The following is a 20,942-nucleotide window of genomic DNA, read 5'->3' on the forward strand; positions in this document are numbered from 1 at the left end:
ACCACCAGCACAGCCCTGAACTTTTTATAAACCCTCGGGACATATAAAGTATCTGCCTGCAATGCGGGAGACCCGGGTTCGATCCCTGAGTTGGGAAGATCCCCTGGAGAAGGAAACGGCAACCCACTCCAGTACTCTTGCCTGGAAAATCCCATGGAAGGAGGAGCCTCGTAGGCTACAGTCCATGGGGTCGCAAAGAGTCAGACATGGCTGAGCGACTTCATTTCCTTCCTTCCTTCCTTCCTTCCTTCCTTCTTTCTTTCTTTCTTTCTTTCTCTCTCTCTTTCTTTCTTTCTCTCTTTCTCTCTTTCTTTCAGGACATATATGAGTTGCATAAATAAATGAATTAACTTGCGAACAGAATTAGGTCTACATCAAAGAGGACCGACTGGTCCAGCCTAGACTCGCGCTTCCAACTTCAGGATGTCTTCCTCTTGCAGCCCCCTGCTGAGGGCGGGATGCCGGGGCGCGCCAGGGCCTCTCAGGGTGCTGCGCGGGGAGGATGCTGAGTGGGGAGGGAGCCCCCTTCCTTGACTGGGCCGCTATCACTGCCGGGGGTGCCTCAGGGCTCGGCTGGGTTTCCTCAGCCCTCACAGGGCAGGGCCGGTGTCTCCTCACTCCAGAGGGAGAAGGAGGGAGGGCCGCCGCCTGCCCAGCGCCCCTCTCAGGGACCCGCGGCGCAGGGAGCAGCCCGGCCCGGAGCGCGCGGGGCGCCAAGAGCCCGGGCCGCGCCGACGCCACGGCCGCGCGCGTGGAGCGGCGGCCGGGCGGCCTCCCCGCCTTCAACCGCGACGATTTCGAGGCCGACCGGCGCCGAGGGGCTGTCCCAGGCGCCGCAGCAGCGCTGGCGGACCGAGTGCGCCGTCGAGAGCTCCCCGTCCTCCCGCCCGACGCCCCCAGGCCCCAGCCTGCCTGCCCGCCCCGCCCCGCTCCTTTCGCCAAGCTCTTTCAGTTCCTTTAGGGGAGGGGAAACTGAGGCCCGGGGAGCGAGGACCAGGCAGCCGGTCTGAGACTAAGCATGGACCTCTCCGCCTCTGGAAACTCTGTGCAGTGGCCTGACCTCCCCCAGGCACAGCCTGCCTCTTTCCGTCGTCTCTGAAATACGCTCGGGTCTGTCTGTGAACCCAGACCTGTTTGTTGAAATCCACGGAGGTCAAAAGTGAGCAGGAACTACCGGCAAGATGCCTTTGTTCAATCCGACCTCCTGATCGGGTCTGGCCTCCTGTTTTCCAGCCTCACCTTCCTTTGGGGTGTCAGCCTGGTGATGACAGCTCTGGATGGCCCTCTGCCGCCCTCCTACCCACCCCTGAACCCACAGGGCAGGCAGGCAGGGCTGGGCTTGCTGAGGAGCTGTGGCACTTGGCTTGGAAGTGCCTTATCCCCTCCGCTAGTGCAGGCTGGAAGGGGCTTGGAAGGTGGAGGCTGCCAGCCTACTGGCCTGAGAACCTGCCCAGCCCACTCATCTACCAGCTCTCACACTGGCTCTGCCAGTGGCCCAAGCCTGACTTGCTACAGTCTCTGCCGTTTTTCTCTCTGGCTCCTCCCAAGTCCCATGATGCATGCTGTGGCCTCTCCCTGGCAGGCCTCCTTTTCCCTGGTGCTACCTCTCCCGCAGTGCTTCCACCCGTCTCTGCCTTCCCGCTGAGATGCAGCTCCAGTCCCATTCCTACCAGACTGGCAGTACTTGGCTGTGCACTGGCCCCTGGTGCAGCCGTGGAGGAGACACTTTGGGATGTGAAGTCTTGAGATGATCACCATGTCCTCCTCCCAAGGCTTCTGGGGTATCAACTGGAGGTCCTTGGGGGTGTGGGGGACAGTGTGGCATCTTTTCTGGACGATCTCTGTGGTCACTACGCAAGCTCCCAAGACACAGCCTCCCATCCCACACAGCCAAGTTCCTTCCTAGTTCCCAGACCCCTTCCTGCTTAATGAAAAAGGGCAAAGTGAGATAGTCCCAGACTCACCCATCTAACTCCCTCAACATCCTGGCTTGGGAGTAGAGTCAGATTATTCTAGAATCTGTCCAGATCATTTACAGCCTTTGAAGCAAAGAGCAAGAGGAAACAGATGACACTGATAAGACTACTCATGAGACGTTGACAGTAACCCCCATCTCAAATCCCTTCCCAATCCCTAAGGACTAAGAGATTTATTTACAGTAATTAGCACCTGCCACCTGTCGAGTGCTCTCCTAGGAGTTTTCCTCCTTCCCTCTTTTCATTCATTTGTCCTCTTGATGAATGTTTATTGCTCACCTACTATGTGCCAGGTGCTGTGCTGGACCCTAAGATATAATGAATATGATGATGAATGTAACAGACATGCTTCCATAGTGACTCAATGGTAAAGAATCCACCCGCCAAAGCAGGAGCTCACATGAAAATCTAAAAATGCTTATAATTTTGTTTTTGCTTATACATTTGCTATCACGCTTATAACAAATTGATAAGCGGAACGTCACAGGAACTCTTCTGCTCTTTGCGTGGGTCGATATCCTAGGGTTTGTACCCAGATACCTTTAAAAAACAAACAACCAAATCCATTTGAGCAGTCCAGCTTATACTGAACTCACGAAAAATTAAAGCAGGGTAGGGCTTTATTGCTGAAGGAGGGCATGGCAACCCACTCCAGTATTTTTGCCTGGAGAATCCCATGGACAGAGGAGCCTGGTGGGCTACAGTCTGCAGGGTCACAAAGAGTCAGACACGGCTGAACGAGTAAACACCCAGCACACACACAGTGGATTAACAGTGTTGTGTCAGTTTCGTGTTAGTTTCGCGTGTTTCACTTATACATATATCTTTTCTTCTTCAAATTCTTTTCCCATTTAGATTATTGCAGATATGAATATTGAGCAGAGTTCCCTGAGCTATACAACAGGTCTTCCTTGGTTATCTTTTTAAAAATTTTTTTGGATTTGGACCATTTTAAAAATCTTTATAGAATTTGTTACAATATTGCCTCTGTTTTATGTTTGGGTATTTTGGTTATCTATTTTAAATGTGTGTGCATTGTGCGTGCAAAGTCACTTCAGTCATGTCTGACTCTATGCAACCTTATGGACCGCAGCCTGCAGGCTCCTCTGTCCATGCAAGATTCTCCAGGCAAGAATACTGGTGTGAGTAGCCATGCACTCCTCCAAGGGGATCTTCCTGACCCAGGGATCAAACCTTCATCTTTTAGGTCTCCTGTATTGACAGGAGTGTTCTTAATCACTATCTCCACCTGGGAAGCCCACTATTTTAAATGTAGTAGTGTGTATATGTGGAGAAGGCAATGGCACCCCAACTCCAGTACTCTTGCCTGGAAAATACCATGGATGGAAGAGCCTGGTGGCTGCAGTCCATGGGGTCGCTAAGAGTTGGACACAACTGAGCGACTTCACTTTCACTTTTCACCTTCCACTTTCATGCATTGGAGAAGGAAATGGCAACCCACTCTAGTGTTCTTGCCTGAAGAATCCCAGGGACAGGGGAGCCTGGTGGGCTGTAGTCTATGGGGTCGCACAGAGTCAGACACAACTGAAGCGACTTAGCAACAGCAGCAGCAGTACGTACATGGGGCTTCCCAGGTGGCATTAATGGTGAAGAACTTGCCTGCCAATGCAGGAGACATAAGAGAGACAGGTTTGGTCGTTGGGTCGAGAAGATCCCCTGGAGGAGGGCACAGCAACCCTCTCCAGTGTTCTTGCCTGGGGAATCCCATGGACAGAGGAGCCTGGCGGGTTACCGTCCATGGGATCGCAAAGGGTTGGACACAAATGAAGCAAATTAGCATGCAAACATGCACTGTGTATATGTCAGTCCTAAACTCCCAATTAATTCCTTCCCCCTTCCCCCAGATTCTTGCTGTATTTTGAAGGTAGCACTGATGGGATGTGCCAAGGAGCAGTTTGTGGGAAGGAGAGGAAGAGAGGAGTCCAGGATAATCAAGATCTTTGAAGACTAGAGGGATGGAGCCCATTCACTGAGATGGAGAAGGCTGAGCGGGGAGTGGGTTTGAAGAGAGAATTAGGAGTTCAGTTTTAGACACTTTAAGTGTGAATACCCAGCTGGAGATGCTGAGGTTGCCTGGAGATACTGGGACTGGGTCTAGTGATCAAGTAAGAGAACAGGAGCCTGCCTGTTCTGGAAGGACCAATCCCACGCCAAGAACAGAAAATTGCCTGTAGGCTATAGTAATAACTGATCAGTGAGATATTAGGACCAGAAACCAGATGAAAGGGTGGGGGAGACGAGGAAAAGAGAGAGACAGTAGGTGTCGCAAGCACTTTCAAGCAGTCTAGGTGTCAAGGGGAGTTGTGCACGTCCCTATTGTTCCCATTTTACAGTTAACAGACAGGCCTGGAGAGTTTGCTTGTTCAAGATCATACAGAGATGAAATTGGGATTGAAAAGCAAGGCAATGCGGCCCCAGATCCCATGTTTTGTCCACTTCATGATGGATGTGTTCTCAGTTCTTATGATCTCAAAAGGACAAGAGGAGACAGATTTTAAAAATACATTGCAGAGGTTGGGGGAGGAGCGGGGAGCTCTCTTGAATAGTAGAGAAGACAGTAAGACCTAAACCTGGACCGGCCAACCTGTCCAGTTGCGGGGGGTGGGGTGGGGGGGTGAGGCGCTCTGGCTGGCTTCCTAGGGAGGCCCTATGAACACATTTCCAGCAGCCTCTGACTGCAATGCCAGCGCAGCTTTGCAAATACTTTGCTTTTTTAAAAAGTGTCATTTCTCCTTAATCTTCATCCCCACCATCCCCAAACAATCTATAACAATTTGCATATTTGCTGTTCTGTGGGCATGGACAGTGAAAAGAGCGAAAGGTTTTGCAAATGCTTATTCTGTAAGGCTTTCCCTTCAGTCTTGACTTCAATTCAGCAAAGATGCCTTGTGCTATGCGTGGCCGTGTGCTGTGACGAGTACAAAGAATAATTATAGTTCATCTCCAAAATGGAATCCCATACAGCCATTACAGAGCTCGCTTCTGGAGAATAATGATTCAGAACATGCTCTCGCTACCCTGACAGGGAAAAGCAGGTCAAAAACAGCCCACACTCTGTGATGGCAAGGGAGAGTGGAGGAGGAAAGAGGGACAGGGAGGGAGAAGAGGAGAGAGGCTTCTTGCAATGTATTGTAAAAGAATATAGTAAATTATTAACAGAGGCCAACCCTAAAAGGTTGGGTTACTGATGATTTAATTGGTGGGGGGAGGGGGGCATGCCATGTGGCTTGTGGGATCTTAGTTCCCCAATCAGGGATTGAACCTAGGTCCCACGGTGAATGTGCTGAGTGCTAACCATGGGACCACCAGGGAATTCCCTAATTTTCTTTTCTAGTCCCTTGATGTTCTACAAGGTATGTGTGTGTGCATATATATACATCTATATATATATATATATTTCTTTCACAATCAAAAAGGCAATAAATGATATTATTCCATATTTTTATTGAAGTATAGTTAATTTACAATGTGCTAATTTCTGCTATACAGCAAAGTGATTCATATATATATATATATATATATATACACACACACACATGCTTTTTCTAAATATTCTTTTCCATTATGATTTACCATAGGATACTGAATATAGTTGTCTGTGCCATACAGTAGGACCTTATTCTCTATCCTTTCGATATATAAAAGCTTACATCTGCTAACCCAGCCTTCCACTCCATCCCTCTATGAACCCCCTTCTCCTTGGAAACCACTGGTCTGTTCTCCATGTCCATGATTCTGTTCTGTTTCATAGATAAGTTCATTTGCATCATATTTTAGGTTCCACATATAAGTGATATCATGTGCATTTGTCTTTCTCACTTCAGTTAGTGTGATAATCTCTAGCTGCATCTATGTTGCTGCAAATGGCATTATCCCATGTTTACGGCTGAGTAGCATTCCACTGTGTATACACACCACATAGTCTTTATCCACTCATCTGTTGATGGATATTTACGTTGCTTCCGTATCTTGCCTATTGTGGATAGTGCTAATATGAACATAGGGGTGCATGTATCTGAGTTATGGTTTTGTCTGAATATATGCCCAGGAGTGGGATTGCTGGATTGTTTAGTAGTTTTTAGCTTTTTGAGGAACCTTCATACTGCTTTCCACAGTGGCTGCACCAATTTACATTCCCACCCATAGTGTAGGAGGATTCTCTTTTTTCCACATCCTCTCCAGCATTTGCTATTTGTACACATTTTAATGATGGTCGTTCTGATTGGCGTGAGCTGGTACCTCTTAAATAAATAAATCTTTTAAAACAGAAGCAGCAGGCATGTTTGGTCCTCCATGGGCTCATGGTCTCCTGTGGGACACAGACATACATAGGTAGCCAGAATAAACAGCAGGCTTTTTGTGGCTGCTTCTGTAGAATGGGCTGACTTCTAAATTCACAGACTCCTTCACTTCCTGTTTCATTTGCTGGACCCTAATCGGAGCATCCTTTCGTACCTCTCTTTCCTCCTCCATCACCTCACAAGCTCCCAAGGGGGTCTCTGGGTCTGTGCAGCCTGGCACCAAGCCTAGTCTGTGTGTCCTGCTCGTTCCTCTTGTAATTAAAGGGTCACCAGCTTCCATCTTTCACTCCCCTTCCTCCATAGCTCTGATGTGAATTGCCTCATTGAAGAAGCAGCCCAAGTGGAGAAGATCAAGTTTCAGCACATCGTGTCCATCTGTGGGGTTTGCAGGCAGCCCCTGGGTATTGTGATGGAGTTCATGGCCAACGGCTCCCTGGAGAAGATGCTTCCCACTCACAGCCTCGGCTGGCAGCTCAAGGTCTGCACCATCCGTGAGACCAGCCTGGCCATGAACTTCCTCCACAGCATTAAGCCACCGTTGCTCCATCTGGACCTCAAGCCAGGCAACATTCTCCTGGACAGCTGCCTGCATGTCAGGGTGAGGACCCCGTCTGTCCCCTGTCATTCCAGAGTCTTCTCCATATAAGCTGGATTATCTATTGCCTGGTTGGCCTGTCAAAGAGTTCTAAGCAGCTCCCTTCATGGACAAATACTAAAGGCAGGGATCACACCTAAAACAGATGGATGCATAGTGAAATTTGCTGCACGAAACTGCGTATCAGGATGCCTGCAATAACCCTCTTTGGACCTCAGTCTTCCATTTCTAATGTGGACAGAATCATCTCTATCCCATTCTTTGATTCAAGTAAGGATGTGTGTAAGTGAGATGTTTTTAAGAAGGGTCATGATGACCTTTTTTTTTTTTTTTTTTCCCCAGTTCCTAAGACATGTTACGCTTTCATTTCTGCCCTGGAACTTTTGCATATTCTGTTTCCACTGTCAAGAACAGTGTTCCCCCAGTCCCTCCTTGTCTAGCAAAGGCCTAACTCATCTTTCAGCTCTCAGCTTAAATAACACCTCCTCAGGGAAGTTTTCCTTGATCCACTCCCACAAGCCTCTGTTATACAGCCTCACTGTGTCTCTTCACATTGCTAACCCCAATTGTAAGTATATAGTCATTTATGAAACTGTTTCGTTAGTAACTCTACTCCCTATTTGAATAACCACTTAGGAGAGTAATGGGTGTCGGGGCGGGGGTTCATCTTTCATAGAAGAAATTGGTTTTTTTGGCCGCATTGTGTCTTCATTGTGGTTTGTGAGCTCTTTGTTGTGCCCTGTGGGGGCTTTCTTTAGTTGTGGCCCGTGGGGGCTTTCTTTCGTTGTGCCATGCGGGCTTCTTGTTGGGGACCGCTAGAGCACACAGGCTCAGTGGCTGCAGCTCGTGGGCTTAGTTTCCCCACAACATGTGGGATCTTGATTCCCCAACCAGAGATTAAGTTCATGTCCCCTGCATTGGAAGGTGGATTCTCAATCACTGGACCACTAAGGAAGACCCAGTTTCATCTTTCTTATCTGCTGCCTGATTCTCAATACCCAGCCTAGTTGGAATTCAGTGAATTGGCAACTGGTATATGAATGAGTCGATGGATGGAAGCAGAGGGTTGGATAAATATACATGGTGTCAATGCTTCAGGGCCCCTGGAAGTGGGATGAGCAGAAGCTCACCAAAGACAGCAACTTTATCCACAGGTCCTTTGGGTAATGGCCACACCTACCAAGTACTTACTGTGCACCAGGCACTGTTCTAAGTGCTTTTTGTATATTTCCTTGTTTAATGCTCATAATAGCACTACGAGTTAAGTTCTGGCATGATTCCCATTTTATAGATGAGGAAAGGAAGGCTCTGAGAAGGTAACTTGTCCGAGGTCACCCTGTCATCCATGGTAGCTATGGGAGAGAGCCTGTGCTCTCAGTGGCTACACAACACTGGAAATGAGGAAGGCGAGAGGGATGAGGAACTCAAGCAGCTTTCTGGAGGCAAGACCGTATTGCCCTCCCATCCCCACCCTGGGCTTCCTTCCAGGTTTCAGACTTTGGCCTGTCCAAGAGGATGGAGCAGTTGACCCGGATGCAGTGCACCAAGAGATCAGCTCTGCAGGGCACCCTCAGCTACACCCCCCCACCCCCACCCCCCTGAGATGTTCCTGGAGAATAACAAGGGCCCAGGGCCCAAATATGACGTGTACAGGTTAGCGGAAGGTGGGCTCCAGGCCACATACCCAGCAAGCAGCTTGTCACCACCCTGCCTGGACGCCAAGGCGCAGAGGGCAGGACAGGGGTGACATCTGCCCCCCCCCCCCGCCCACGTGGGAGGAGGAGGGGTGCGGCGGGACTCCGGCCAGAGAGGCTTTGCCTGGGATTTTGTGGTCCATGGGGCCCCACTGGCTGGATAGCTGAGGAAGTCACTCTGGGCGCACTCACCCTGCCTGCAGCTTCGGGATCGTGATCTGGGAAATCCTCGCTCAGAAGAAGCCGGATCCAGGTAGCAGGTGGCAGTGGCGCCGTCACATGGGGACCTGGAAGGGACTGTGGGAGGCTGGGGGTTGGTGGAGACGGGGCAGGGGCAGGTTTATGTTGGGGACCTCACCCTCCCACCTTCCTCCCCCTGGTTCTAGAGCTCACACGTCAGTGAAAGAAAGGGCAGCCTTCAGCCCAGACTATGCTTTCTGCCTCTGATTCCTTTGCTTCAAAATATTCTTTCCTGTCTCTCCCACCCCAGCCCTGCCATAGTGTCAGGTAAACAGACTGTCAGGGAACTTGGATAATCCAGCAAAGTGCAAAATCAAAGCCTATAACTAGGCCTGCCAGTCAGTCTGGCTGCCTTTGGACAGCAAAGGCTCACAGTGAGGGGCCACGACCAGTCTTGGCCTGGGAGGATCTGGAGCTGGTCCAGAGACCCGGCTGCTCAAATCTAAGCCTCAAGTCAGCCTGAAATCTAGGTATTAACTCACTGTGCATTTATGGAGCCCCTGCTGTGTGCATAGGCAGAGCCCCAACCTCCCGCCCAGCCCCTCTGCCCCTGCCTTCCCTCACCCACACAGTCTGGGCCTCCTCTCACAGGCTTCAACGTCATGACCATCGTCATCCAAGTGGCCACAGGCAGGCGGCCCTCCCTGCAGCCTGTCTCAGATGAGTCCCAGCAGATGGTGGATCTGATGAGGCACTGCTGGGACCAGGAGCCCAAGAAAAGGCCCTGCTTTCCAGGTTCTCACCAGACTGACCTAGACGAGGATAGGAGAGCTGGGGTGCCCACGGGCCAGGAGAGATGACCGAAGCCCCAGGCCACTCCCAAGACTCGCAGGGAGAGCCCTGCATGGCACTAGGGCAGAGTCTGCTCCACAGTGTGGTGGGGGGTGGGGGGATGGCAGAGGGGCTAGGGGCAGCTGAGGACTGTGGGCTGGTCTCTTTGGCTTAATGTGTACCGTGTGGGAGGTAAATTAGAAACCCCTCACTGCCAGAAGCTAACTGGGCCTGGCTCTGCTGCTTCTGAGTCCCCAGTTGGCCTGGGTCCTCTCAGGCTGCAGTGTGCTCATTTAAAATGTTCCCAGATCATAGGCTCACAGGCGTGGATGGATGTTGCAATCATCCAGTCCTCTAGGGATGGTGTAAATGCACACTGGTGTGTAAGTGTGAGCATCTTAGAGATTACCTAGTCTTGCCCTTGTGTTTTATGGAAAAGGTCTACCCTCAAAGGGCTTTCCAGGTGGCATTAGTAGTAAAGAACTTGCCTGCCAGTGCAGGAGACATACGAGACGTGGGTTTGATCCTTGGGCCAGGAAGATCTCCTGGAGGAGGACATGGCAACCCACTCCAATATTCATGCCTGGAGAATCCCATGGACAGAGGATCCTGGTGGGCTACAATCCATGGCGTCTCAAAGAGTTAGACATGTCTGAAGCAACACTCGGGCACGCACACACACCCCCACCCCAAGGCAGGGTCCCAGCTTGCCTGCTTCCTGATGCTCATGTGTGGGTGCCCCTAAGCCCGGGGCTGGGTTTTGGGAGGAAGTACAGGAGACATGGTAGAGGAAAACACATTTAAAATGGGGAAGAACTACAGGCCAACCTGTGGCCTCTTTTGCTGTGTCTTTGTTTCTTGGGGACTTCCCCGTAGCTCAGATAGTAAACAATCTGCCTGCAATGCAGAAGACCCAGGTTCGATCCCTGGGTTCAGAAGATCCTCTGAAGAAGGAAATGGCAGCCCACTCCAGTATTCTTGCCTGGAGAATCCCATGGACAGAGGAGCCCGGCGGGCTCCAGTCCATGGGGTTGCAAAGAGTCGGACACGACTGAGCATCTAACACTACACACACTACTGTTTCTTAGCAGACATCATACCGGAGACAGACATGCTTTCGCTGCTTCAGAGTCCGGCGGCCCACCGTGAGAGGGAGGCCTTGGCCGGGAAAGTGTCCTGCGCAGCGGGCTGCCCCGGGGAGGTGCGTACGTGTGCGTGCATCTCTGGCAGGCACTGAGAATGCACGCCTGTGTGAGGCCGCCTGGCTGAGGGGCAGATGGGGACCAGACTCAGCGCATACTCTGCTGGCCAAGCCACACAGTCACTCAGGGATACCTTCTCCTAATTTGCTCGAGGATGCTCTGAGGGCTGGTGGTGGCCGTGGCCCAGAACCCCTGAGAAGGACATGCCCTCCCTGACCCATGTGGGGTTAAACAGGGCCCGTCCTGCAGAGGGCGCCCGCAGCTCTCCCCCGTTTTCCCGCCCTGCCCATCAGCATCATCCCTGCTCCGCTGTCCTTACCCTCCTCACCTAGGAACCAGCCATGAGCTAGTGCGGGGCTCCGGGCTGAACCCACAGGGCCACCACCCTGCCTTCCCTTGGCCCAGGGGGCAGCTGAGGCCCTGGGCCACTCTTTCTTGGGCAGGGCGTCCCCAACTCAGGGTCTTCCCCTAGACACAGCTGGTGGCGGGCATGAGAGAGTAGGGGTCTCCTGGCGCAGGGTGGGAGGAGAGTCCTCAGAGGCGAAGGAAGGAGACGAGGCCGACATGGACCAGAACCGCCCGGCTCTCTTCTGATCCGCCCCCTGTCTTCCGGTTCCCCAGGTCAGTGAGGAGATCTGCCAGGAGCTAACAGACTCTTGAAATCCCTTGGACTGCAAGGAGATCCAACCAGTCCATCCTAAAGGAGATCAGTCCTGAGTGTTCATTGGAAGGACTGATGCTGAAGCTGAGACTCCAATACTTTGGCCACTTCATGCAAAGAGCTGACTCATTTGAAAAGACCCTGATGCTTGGAAAGATTGAGGGCAGGAGGAGAAGGGGACGATAGAGGATGAGATGGTTGGATGGCATCACCGACTCAACGGACATGGGTTTGGATGAACTCCGGGAGTTGGTGATGGACAGGGAGGCCTGGCGTGCTGTGGTCCATGGGGTCGCAAAGAGTAGGACATGACTGAGTGACTGAACTGAACAGACAGCGGTGAGTCCAGACAGGTCTCAGCTGGAACCCCAGAACACACAGCGGAGGACAAAGGGGACTCAAACCATATCCTCTGCCATCTTCCCTGGCCTACCCTCCTCCCAGGCCTGGAGTCTGTGTTCCCTCTCTGGGCACCCGGCCCTGAGTTCCAGAAATGCCCATGCCCCTGGGGGGCCTGGCTCTGCTTCCCCTTCAGGACTGTGTTCTTTTGAGGCCCTGGCCTGGGAAATGGGAACATCGGTTTTCAATCCTGGTGGCATAATGGAATTTCTTGAGGGAATGAAGGAGTACCTGATGCCTGAGCCACCCTAGAATAATTGACTCAGAATCTCTTGTGGTTTGGTCTGAGCAGTGATTTTGTTTGTGGGTTTTTTTTTTTTTTTTTTCGTTTTGGGAATTGTTGCTTTTAATTCTAATACACCACTGGGTAAATCAGGAAGAAATGGATCCCTGAGTGCCTCGGGAGGAGTTCACATCACAGAGCACCACTGCAAATTTATCTTCAATTTGCATTTATTTATTTTGTGCCAGGCACTTCTCCAGAAGTTCGTACCTACAGGATTTGTCTTCACGGTAGTAGCACAAGGTGGGCATTGCTTGTGTCCTCCTTGGGGATCAGGACCCCCAGGCTCAAAGAGGCAGAGAGCACGTGGTGCTAAGCGGTGGAGTCAGGGTTTACTTCCGGACTGGTCTCTTTTTGCCTCATCCTTACAGGAAGAACTGTCAGACTCAGCTGCTGTCTAGAGCAGTGGGACCTAGGGAAAGGACCCCCACTCACCCATCCAGGAAACTGTGTTCCTGGATGGTACTTCCAGGAGATAAGGAGATGGCTGAGATGACCCCTGGACAAAGTCAGAGGTCCTTTTCTCAATCTCATCTTCCTCCCAGCAGACTCAGGAGACTATTTGAAGCGGGTCCTGCATCTCTCACAGTGAGAGCCTGGTCCCTAGCGATGAGCAGGTGTGCATCTATGAGAACAAGGTCACTCTCTCCACTTCCTGGTGGCCCGGGGCCTCCTGGAGGGGGTGAGGCTGCTGCTGGCCCACGAGGTGGACATGGACCGCCAGACAGCCTGCGGTTACAGCTACATGGCCCTCCTTATCGCTTCCCAGGACCAGCAGGCCAACCTCTGCGCCCCGCTCCTGGAGCACGGTGCTGACGCCCACCTGGTGGATGAGGACGGCTGGGCCCCCTTGCGCTTTGCAGCCCAGAATGGGGACGACCACTCTGCCCGTCTGCTCCTGGACCAAGAGGCCTGCGTGATGCCCAGGAGCATGAGGGGTGGACCCCACTCCACCTGGCTGCACAGAACAACCCTGAGAATGTGGCCCGGCTTCTGGTCTCCCATCAAGCTGACCCCAACCTGTGAGAGGCTGAGGGCAAGACCCCTCTCCACGTGGCCTCCTACTTTGGCCACGTCAGCCTGGTCAAGTTGCCAACAGCCCAGAGGGCGGAGTTGGATGCTCGGCAGAGAAACCTAAGAGGCCACTGCACCTCTCAGTGGAGCGAGGCAAAGTGAGGGCCACCCAACATCTGTTAAAAAGTGGGGCGGCCCCTGATGCCCTCGACCAGAGCGGCTACAGCCCACTGCCCACCGTGGCTGCCAGGGGCAAGTACCTTATCTGCAAGATGCTGCTCAGGTATGGGGCCAGCCTGGAGCTGCCGACCCAGCAGGGCTGGACACCCCTGTGTCTAGCAGCCTACAAGGGCCACCTGGAGATCATCCACCTGCTGGCTGAGAGCCAGGCAGACGTGGGGGCTCCTGGAGGCATGAACTGGATCCCCCTGCACCTGGCTGCCCACCACAAGGCGGAGGTGGTGGTGGCCACCCTGCTGAAATGTGGGGCTGACTGCAATGCAGCCGAGCAGTCAGGCTGGACACCCCTTCACCTGGCGGTCCAGAGGTGGGGCCTTCCTGAGCATCATCCACCTCTTGGAGCACCATGTGGACGTCCATGCCTGCAATAAGGTGGGCTGGACCCCTTCGCTCCCGGCCACCCTGAAGAGAAACAAGGCCATCTTCAAAGTGCTGGTCAAGGCTGGCACCCAGCTCGACTTCCAGGAAGGGGTTGGTTGCACACCCCTGCAGCTGGCCCTCCAGAGCCAGAAGCAGAACATTGTTGCCTTCCCAGAGGGCAGGGAGCCCTCACTGGCCATTCTGGGCAGAGCTGAGCCGGGAGCCCAGATGGAAGTTTAGACCAGGGTCTCCTTTCCTGTAAGGAGCAGAGGCTGCTGGAAGTGAACCTGGGCTTCTGGCAGGGCCCCTTCCCTGTGCTTGCCACCTGCTCCTTTGATCTTGAAAGGAGACAGGAACCTGGTCCCCTGGGTGGTGGAGGGGCAGGGAGATTGTAGCTGCGGAAGGGGCCCCTGGCTGGAGACCTCCTTTCAGCCCCTCCTCCATGTGTATCTCGAGCAGACGCTCAGCCTGCTCCGCGCTGCACCCGGACTCAAGCCCCCAGAGTGAGTTCCCTCTACTCCCAGATTCCTTTCACCTTTAATCACTTGCCCCTGAACTTGCAGGAACCCTTGCATCCTGGAACTCTCTCTGAAGAAGGAGGGAGGCCCGGAGAAGAGGGAAGCGCTCCCTCCCAGCTCGTGTCTGTGTGACTAGGGCAGGGTCAGGACAGACAGATGCATGTGTTTGTGGAAGGGCAGGCACTAAAAGTTCAGAGGAAATGTCCACTTCCGGTTGAGAGCCCTAGCCAGGCCCTGTTGCTGCACTGACCACCTCCCTGGCGGCCCTGGTCCCAGCGCCCAGGTCTGCTGTACAGTCTCTTGTGGGCGACGGGAGCTTCTCATGAGTGATCCTACATGGGACGTTGGTCCCTGTCCTCCCCAGCCTCACCCTCACTCTGTCCAGTTAAATGACCAAGTTTTGAATCTCACTTCAATAAAGCTGTGTTTCTGAGTAATTCCCAAGAAGTAGACAGAGCTATGAGTCCAGGTTGGATATGGGGGCCAGTAGTGTTAGTACGGGGTGTGTGTGTGTGTGTGTGCACATGTGTGGTGAGTGTATGACGTGTATGTGTGAGTTCCCACCAGGGAGGAGGCAGAGTGCAGGTGCTGGGAGGTGGAGGGGTGGTGATGTCATCTGGGGTGGGGGTGATGTCACCTGGGGGGCAGGGTGCAGTTCTCTGGGCTTGGTGTGGAGCTCACTGGGCAGGGACTTCCTCCTGGGAAGAGGCTCAGGGAACTCTGTCCTGCCCCCATCAGCTGCCTGGCCTGGTCTGCTGGTTGGAGTGGGGCTGGGACTGCTCACACTAGCCTTGTGTGACCCAGCCTAGGCTCGCAGCCAGTGGCTTCTGTTTCCTCTCTGGCTCTGCTAGGGCTGGCCCACTGTTGGGAGGGGTTGGGGCAGGACTGTGGGTCGGGTAGGGGTGCCCTAGGGGTCCTATCCAACTCCTTTCTCCCTTTTCATGATGCTGGAGCAGCCCCTCCAACTCAAAAAGTCAGTTGCTCAGTTGTGTCTGGCTCTTTGAGACCCCATGGACAGTAGCCCACCAGGCTCCTCCATCCATGGGATTTTTCCAGGCAAGAATACTGGAGCAAGTTGCCATTTCCTTCTCCAGGGGATCTTCCTGACCCAGGGATGGAACCTGGGGCTCCTGCATTGCAGGCAGGCTCTTTACTGTCTGAGCTACCAAGGAAAATGAAAGTGAAGTCACTCAGTCGTTTCCGACTCTTTGTGACCCGTGGACTGTAGCCCACCAAGCTCCTCCGTCCATGGGATTCTCCAGGCAAGAATACTGGAGTGGGTTGCCATTTCCTTCTCCAAAGAAGCCCCCTCCAAATCAAGGATGTTTGCAATTGTCAGAGAAGAGAACATCTTCCACCCTAAATGAAATGGGAGGGGAGAGGGCCAGGCACAGCATTTAAAAGAATGACATAACCTGAGGACACGCCATTAACATTGAAATCAAATGGGTCCAAGATGGCAGAAGAACCAACTTCCACTAGAGCTTGAGCCTCAATATAGGCTTATGGTAACACATCAGCAAGCTAAGTGACATACCCACTTGACGTAACCTGATGTTCTGAGGCCAACCATCAAAGAGCAGGTGGTGGCCCAATTCCTGGAAATCACTCACCCCAACTCCTTCCCAAAATAGTTGGAATACTCTGCCTACTCATTAGCCTATGAAATTACCCAGCCCTTAAAACTAACCATGCCATATTTTGAGGCCTCTCTCACCTTCAGAGATGACCCACACTCTGTCTGTGGAGTGTAAGTGGGCCTGGTTGGTTTAAGGCTGAGTTATGTGGTTTCACAACCCCTAAAGAGCTACAACCCCAGGCCTGCCTTTGAGTGTCCCCCTCGTGGGCTGCTGCAGTGCCATTGGCACCAGCCTCTGCTCCAGAGGTGGAGCAGAGGACACCTGTCTGTCCCATGCACATGCCGAGTGCAGGCGTCCTCTCTAGCAATGCTGGCAGCAACGTGTCTCCTGCGCTGTGGTCTCAGGATCATGTTACCAGCCTCACGGGCCCTGGACACTTCACCCCACACAAACCACCGTCTACCGCAGAGAGCCCTGGGAGCTGCTTTGAAAGGGGTTGTGCCCTGGAACACAGGTTATAAATCATGCCTGCATATTAGCACCTCCTGGGTGAGGTGTGCAGGGTGAGGAGGAATGTAAGAGTTTTTTAAAAACCTGGCCCCACCCTTGAGCAGTTAAACCAGAACTGACCCCACCCTAAACCAGTTAAACCTAAACCAGGGTGGTGGTGGTTTAGTCGCTAAGTTATGTCAACTGTTGGGATCCCATGGACTGTAGCCTGCTAAGGCTACCTCTGTCTATGGGATTCTCCAGGTGAAAATACTGGAGTGGGCTGCCATTTCGTTCTCGAGAAGATCTTCCCTACCCAGAAATTGAACCTGGGTCCCCTGCATTGCAGGCAGATTCTTTACTGACTGAGCTATGCCCTGATGTAAGGGCATATTAGATCTAAGGGTATCTAAGTGTATTAGCTTTGGCATAGTCAATAAAGCAGAAATAGATGTTCTGTGTGGATCACAATACACTGTGGAAAATTCTGAGAGAGATGGGAATACCAGACCATCTGACCTGCCTCTTGAGAAACCTGTATGCAGGTCAGGAAGCAACAGTTAGAACTGGACATGGAACAACAGACTGGTTCCAAATAGGAAAAGGAGTATGTCAAGGCTGTATATTGTCACCCTGCTTATTTAACTTCTATGCAGAGTACATCATGAGAAACGCTGGGCTGGAAGAAACACAAGCTGGAATCAAGATTGCCAGGAGAAATATCAATAACCTCAGGTATGCAGATGACAACACCCTTATGGCAGAAAGTGAAGAGGAACTAAAAAGCCTCTTGATGAAAGTGAAAGAGGAGAGTGAAAAAGTTGGCTTAAAGCTCAACATGCAGAAAACGAAGATGATGGCATCTGGTCCCATCACTTCATGGGAAATAGATGGGGAAATAGTGGAAACAAGTCAGACTTAATTTTGGGGGGCTCCAAAATTACTGCAGATGGTGACTGCAGCCATGAAATTAAAAGATGCTTACTCCTTGGAAGAAAAGTTATGACCAACCTAGATAGCATATTGAAAAGCAGAGACGTTACTTTGCCGACTAAGGTCCGTCTAGTCAAGGCTATGGTTTTTCCTTTGGTCATGTATGGATATGAGAGTTGGACTGTGAGGAAGGCTGAGCGTTGAAGAATTGATGTTTTTGAACTGTGGTGTTGGAGAAGACTCTTGAGAATCCCTTGGACTGCAAGGAGATCCAACCAGTCCATTCTGAAGGAGATCAGCCCTGGGATTTCTTTGGAAGGAATGATGCTAAAGCTGAAGCTCCAGTACTTTGGCCACCTGATGCGAAGAGTTGACTCATTGGAAAAGACTCTGATGCTGGGAGGGATTGGGGGCAGGAGGAGAAGGGGACGACAGAGGATGAGATGGCTGGATGGCATCACTGACTCGATGGACGTGAGTCTGGGTGAACTCGGGGAGTTGGTGATGGACAGGGAGGGCTGGCGTGCTGTGATTCATGGGGTTGCAAAGAGTCAGACACGACTGAGCGACTGAACTGAACCGAACTGAAGGTATTAGCTGGAGAACAGCCAAGGCTGAGGATAACCGCCAGGGGGCGTCCTGTGGTTTTTCTGTGCTCTCAGCATCACTATGAAGACCGTCACTGGCCAGCAGCCCAGGATGGTGGTCTTTTCCTCTCTGGTTGGAAAAGTGGGGACCCTGAGGACCGGGACAGGGCTGCGCTCAGTGCACTGTTCCATCTGCCTGCTCCCTGCTGGCTGCCTGCCCCATCCTCCTTGGGCAAAACTTGTAGTGCCAAATGTCCCTGGGAGTTGTGTCTCTTCTAGAACATGCTGGAGCAAGAAGAGGGAAAGAGGGGACATGATGCTGTTTGTTTCTCCTCACACCTTGAGGTCTGAGTTTTGCTCCATGCCTAGAATTCTGCACGAGCCAGAGAAGGGGTGTGCAGCTTCATGTTCAAAGCCAAGTGACCTCAGATCAATAGTCAGGAGGGAACCACGGAAGGGCAGTAGTGTCTGGCTTATCCTATTGGAAGAGTCTGAGGAGAGACTTTGAAGAACTGAGTTAGAAAAAGTAAATGATTTTTTTTTTTTTTTTTGCTCCTATTGTCCCACAAATGGCGAGGATCCCACAGAGATGCAAACAAGACTATCCCTAGGATTCACTTCAGCTTTGATGACCCCAGGGTCTAAACAGTGATTCCCCAGACCCTTGCATTCTCTACTGTCTTCCTCCAAGAGATAATGGAGTTCTCAGTGTCAGGCCAGCTCCAGCCAACACAGCCCTCTCGTTGCCTACTAGCACCTTCTTCTCCCTTCCCGAGCCATCCCAAGCCAGACAGACACAGACCCTACAGACACACACAGCTTCTACCCTGAGTGCCATTTCAGCACAGCTGCCTTCTAGAGGGACATTTAGAATTGGATTTTACTAAGGCCCTTGACATTCCCAAGGAGAGGATCTCAGTTGAATTCCAAACCTGTTTAGGGGAGATTGGGGAGGAGGAGGATAGGAACCTTTGATTTCCTACCGGACGTTTCCATGCAGGGGTCCTACAGACCCTTAAACTCAGTGTCCCAAATGGAACCCCCACAAGCCCTACTCCTTGCCCTTGTCCCTCACTTAGTTGTTCAGTCACTGAGTTGTGTCTAACTCTTTGTGACCCGTGGACTGCAGCATGCCAGGCTTCCCCATCCTTCACTATCTCCCAAAGTTTGCTCAAACTCATGTCCATTAGATGGATGTGCCATTGAGTCATTTAGTTGTGGGTACCCCAGCCCCCAGTCTAGGAGTCTTTCTAGACCAGCACTGTCCAACGGAACTTTCCAAGAGAACAGAAATAATCCGTGTCTCTTACTAACTCCACGTGCTGCTGAGCACTTGAAATGTGGCTGATGCAACTGAGGGATCCAATTTTTAACTTCGATCTGTTAAATTTGAGCAGCCACCTGTGGCTGGTGCACAGACAGGGGGGTCTACCCTCCTCTCCCCTCGCCCCCCCTCCCACCATCCAATCAGTCACTAAGCTCACCAGGAAGGGCTTTCTGGAGTTGCAATGTTGGAGGACGACAAGGACATAGCAGACAAGGGCCAAGGTCTGGAGTAGCTGGAAAGGGTGGGGACCCCAGAGGCCGGGATATGTGAAAGAGCAACCGGCCTGTCTGTGGGTGTGGACAGCCCAGCGGAAGAGCAGGTGGCGGGCAAGAGGGTGGGCACTTCATGGGGAGACCTTGACACCCTCCCTAATTCCAGAGCTGGGACTCAGCGTGCGGGGGAGTTGGGAGCTGCGGTCACTCCGCCGAGAAGGAGGATGCCATCAGAAAAAACCATGTCTTCCAAAGCCCCCTCACCACATGTGGGACGAGGAAAAGGGTGATGGAGAAGGGAATCCTCCTGTGAGGGGACTTGGAGTCTGGCAGAGCTGCGGCGGATTCTTTTTTTTTTTTTTTTTAATATTTATTTATTTGACTGCAGTTCCCTGACCAGGGATTGAACCTGGGCCCTCTGCATTAGGAGCACAGAGTCTTAGCCACTGGACCACCAGGGGAGTCCCTGGGGTGGATTCTTTACCTAGACTCTGAGCACTGCCTCCCTCTTTGTAACACATATTGTTGAGGCGATGAAATGAGAGGATGCACGTCACCAGTTTGTACCGGGGCTCCCTTCATTTTCTTCTCCTCTATTGTTCCGCCCACCTTTTCTCCTGATCATTTTGTTCACCTACTCACTACTCTCTGCCTAGACAATCCTCAACACTACTGCTTAAGCCAATACATCCCACCTCCACCCCACCCCCCCAACCCACCAAGGAGAGCCCTGGGAGATGAAAAGTGAAAGTGAAAGTCACTCAGTCATGTCTGACTCTGCGACTCTATGGACTATACAGTTGATGGAATTCTCCAGGCCAGAATATGGGAGTGGGTAGCCTTTCCCTTCTCCAGGGGATCTTCCCAACCCAGGGATCGAACCCAGGTCTCCCGCATTGCAGGCGGATTCTTTACCAGCTGAGCCACCAGGGAAGCCCAAGAATACTGGAGTGGGTAGCCTATCCCTGCTCCAGGGAGTCTTCCCAACCCAGGAATTGAAACAGGGTCTCCTGCATTGCAGGCGGATTCTTTACCAACTGAGCTATCAGGGAAGCCCTGCCTTGGGAGATGGCACTACCTGTCTAGCTGTCCCAGAGATGCTGATGGTTTGTTCTGCCTGGGAGGCCTCCTGTGCTGGGAAGAGTGGTCCCTCAGGGTGTTTCTCCAGGTTGTGGGGCTAGGAGCCCAGAAGGAGCAGAGGGGTTGGCAAGCTGTATTAATAGGAGTTAAAGGCAGGGAGGAAGTCCAAACCAACTGTGGCAACCAGTGTCCAGGTGCGGCACCTGTGTAACCTCACACCGCAGTCATGGGGGTTCTCCCGGGGACCAACGGGAAAAGCCTGGGGCTGAAAAGACACCCTAGAAGTATCAGAGGAGACTGGGAGACTGTCCCACCAAAGCCAACCGGGGAGGGTGGAGCCCCATGAAAGAATAATGGGCTAGACGGAGGACGGGGCTGGTCTCCAGCCTGTGGCCGGGAGTGGGGGGGTGGGGTACAGCCAGTGGGCAGAGCACCACAGGGGCCTCGGGGCTCCCTGAG

General features: G+C 52.4%; 1 protein-coding gene and 1 non-coding gene across 2 annotated transcripts; one reads left to right on the forward strand and one right to left on the reverse strand.

Annotated features, from left to right (window-relative positions):
• Positions 1 to 502: 502 nt before the first annotated feature.
• ANKK1 (ankyrin repeat and kinase domain containing 1) lies at positions 503 to 13,997 on the forward strand. The gene is given in 14 exon segments (XM_040257786.1): positions 503 to 900; positions 6,602 to 6,896; positions 8,382 to 8,474; positions 8,476 to 8,546; positions 8,791 to 8,840; positions 9,419 to 9,562; positions 10,690 to 10,799; positions 11,422 to 11,473; positions 12,689 to 12,731; positions 12,733 to 12,785; positions 12,788 to 13,057; positions 13,060 to 13,281; positions 13,284 to 13,705; positions 13,707 to 13,997. Coding segments are annotated over 14 exon segments (2,514 nt in total).
• Positions 13,998 to 19,791: 5,794 nt separating this feature from the next.
• TRNAR-CCU lies at positions 19,792 to 19,865 on the reverse strand. Its single transcript has one exon. It is a non-coding gene; the product is annotated as a tRNA-Arg (tRNA).
• Between the last annotated feature and the right edge of the window lie 1,077 nt (positions 19,866 to 20,942).

Source organism: Oryx dammah, unplaced genomic scaffold (genome assembly GCF_014754425.2).
Source record: "Oryx dammah isolate SB20612 unplaced genomic scaffold, SCBI_Odam_1.1 HiC_scaffold_17, whole genome shotgun sequence".
Taxonomy (NCBI): Eukaryota; Metazoa; Chordata; class Mammalia; order Artiodactyla; family Bovidae; genus Oryx; species Oryx dammah.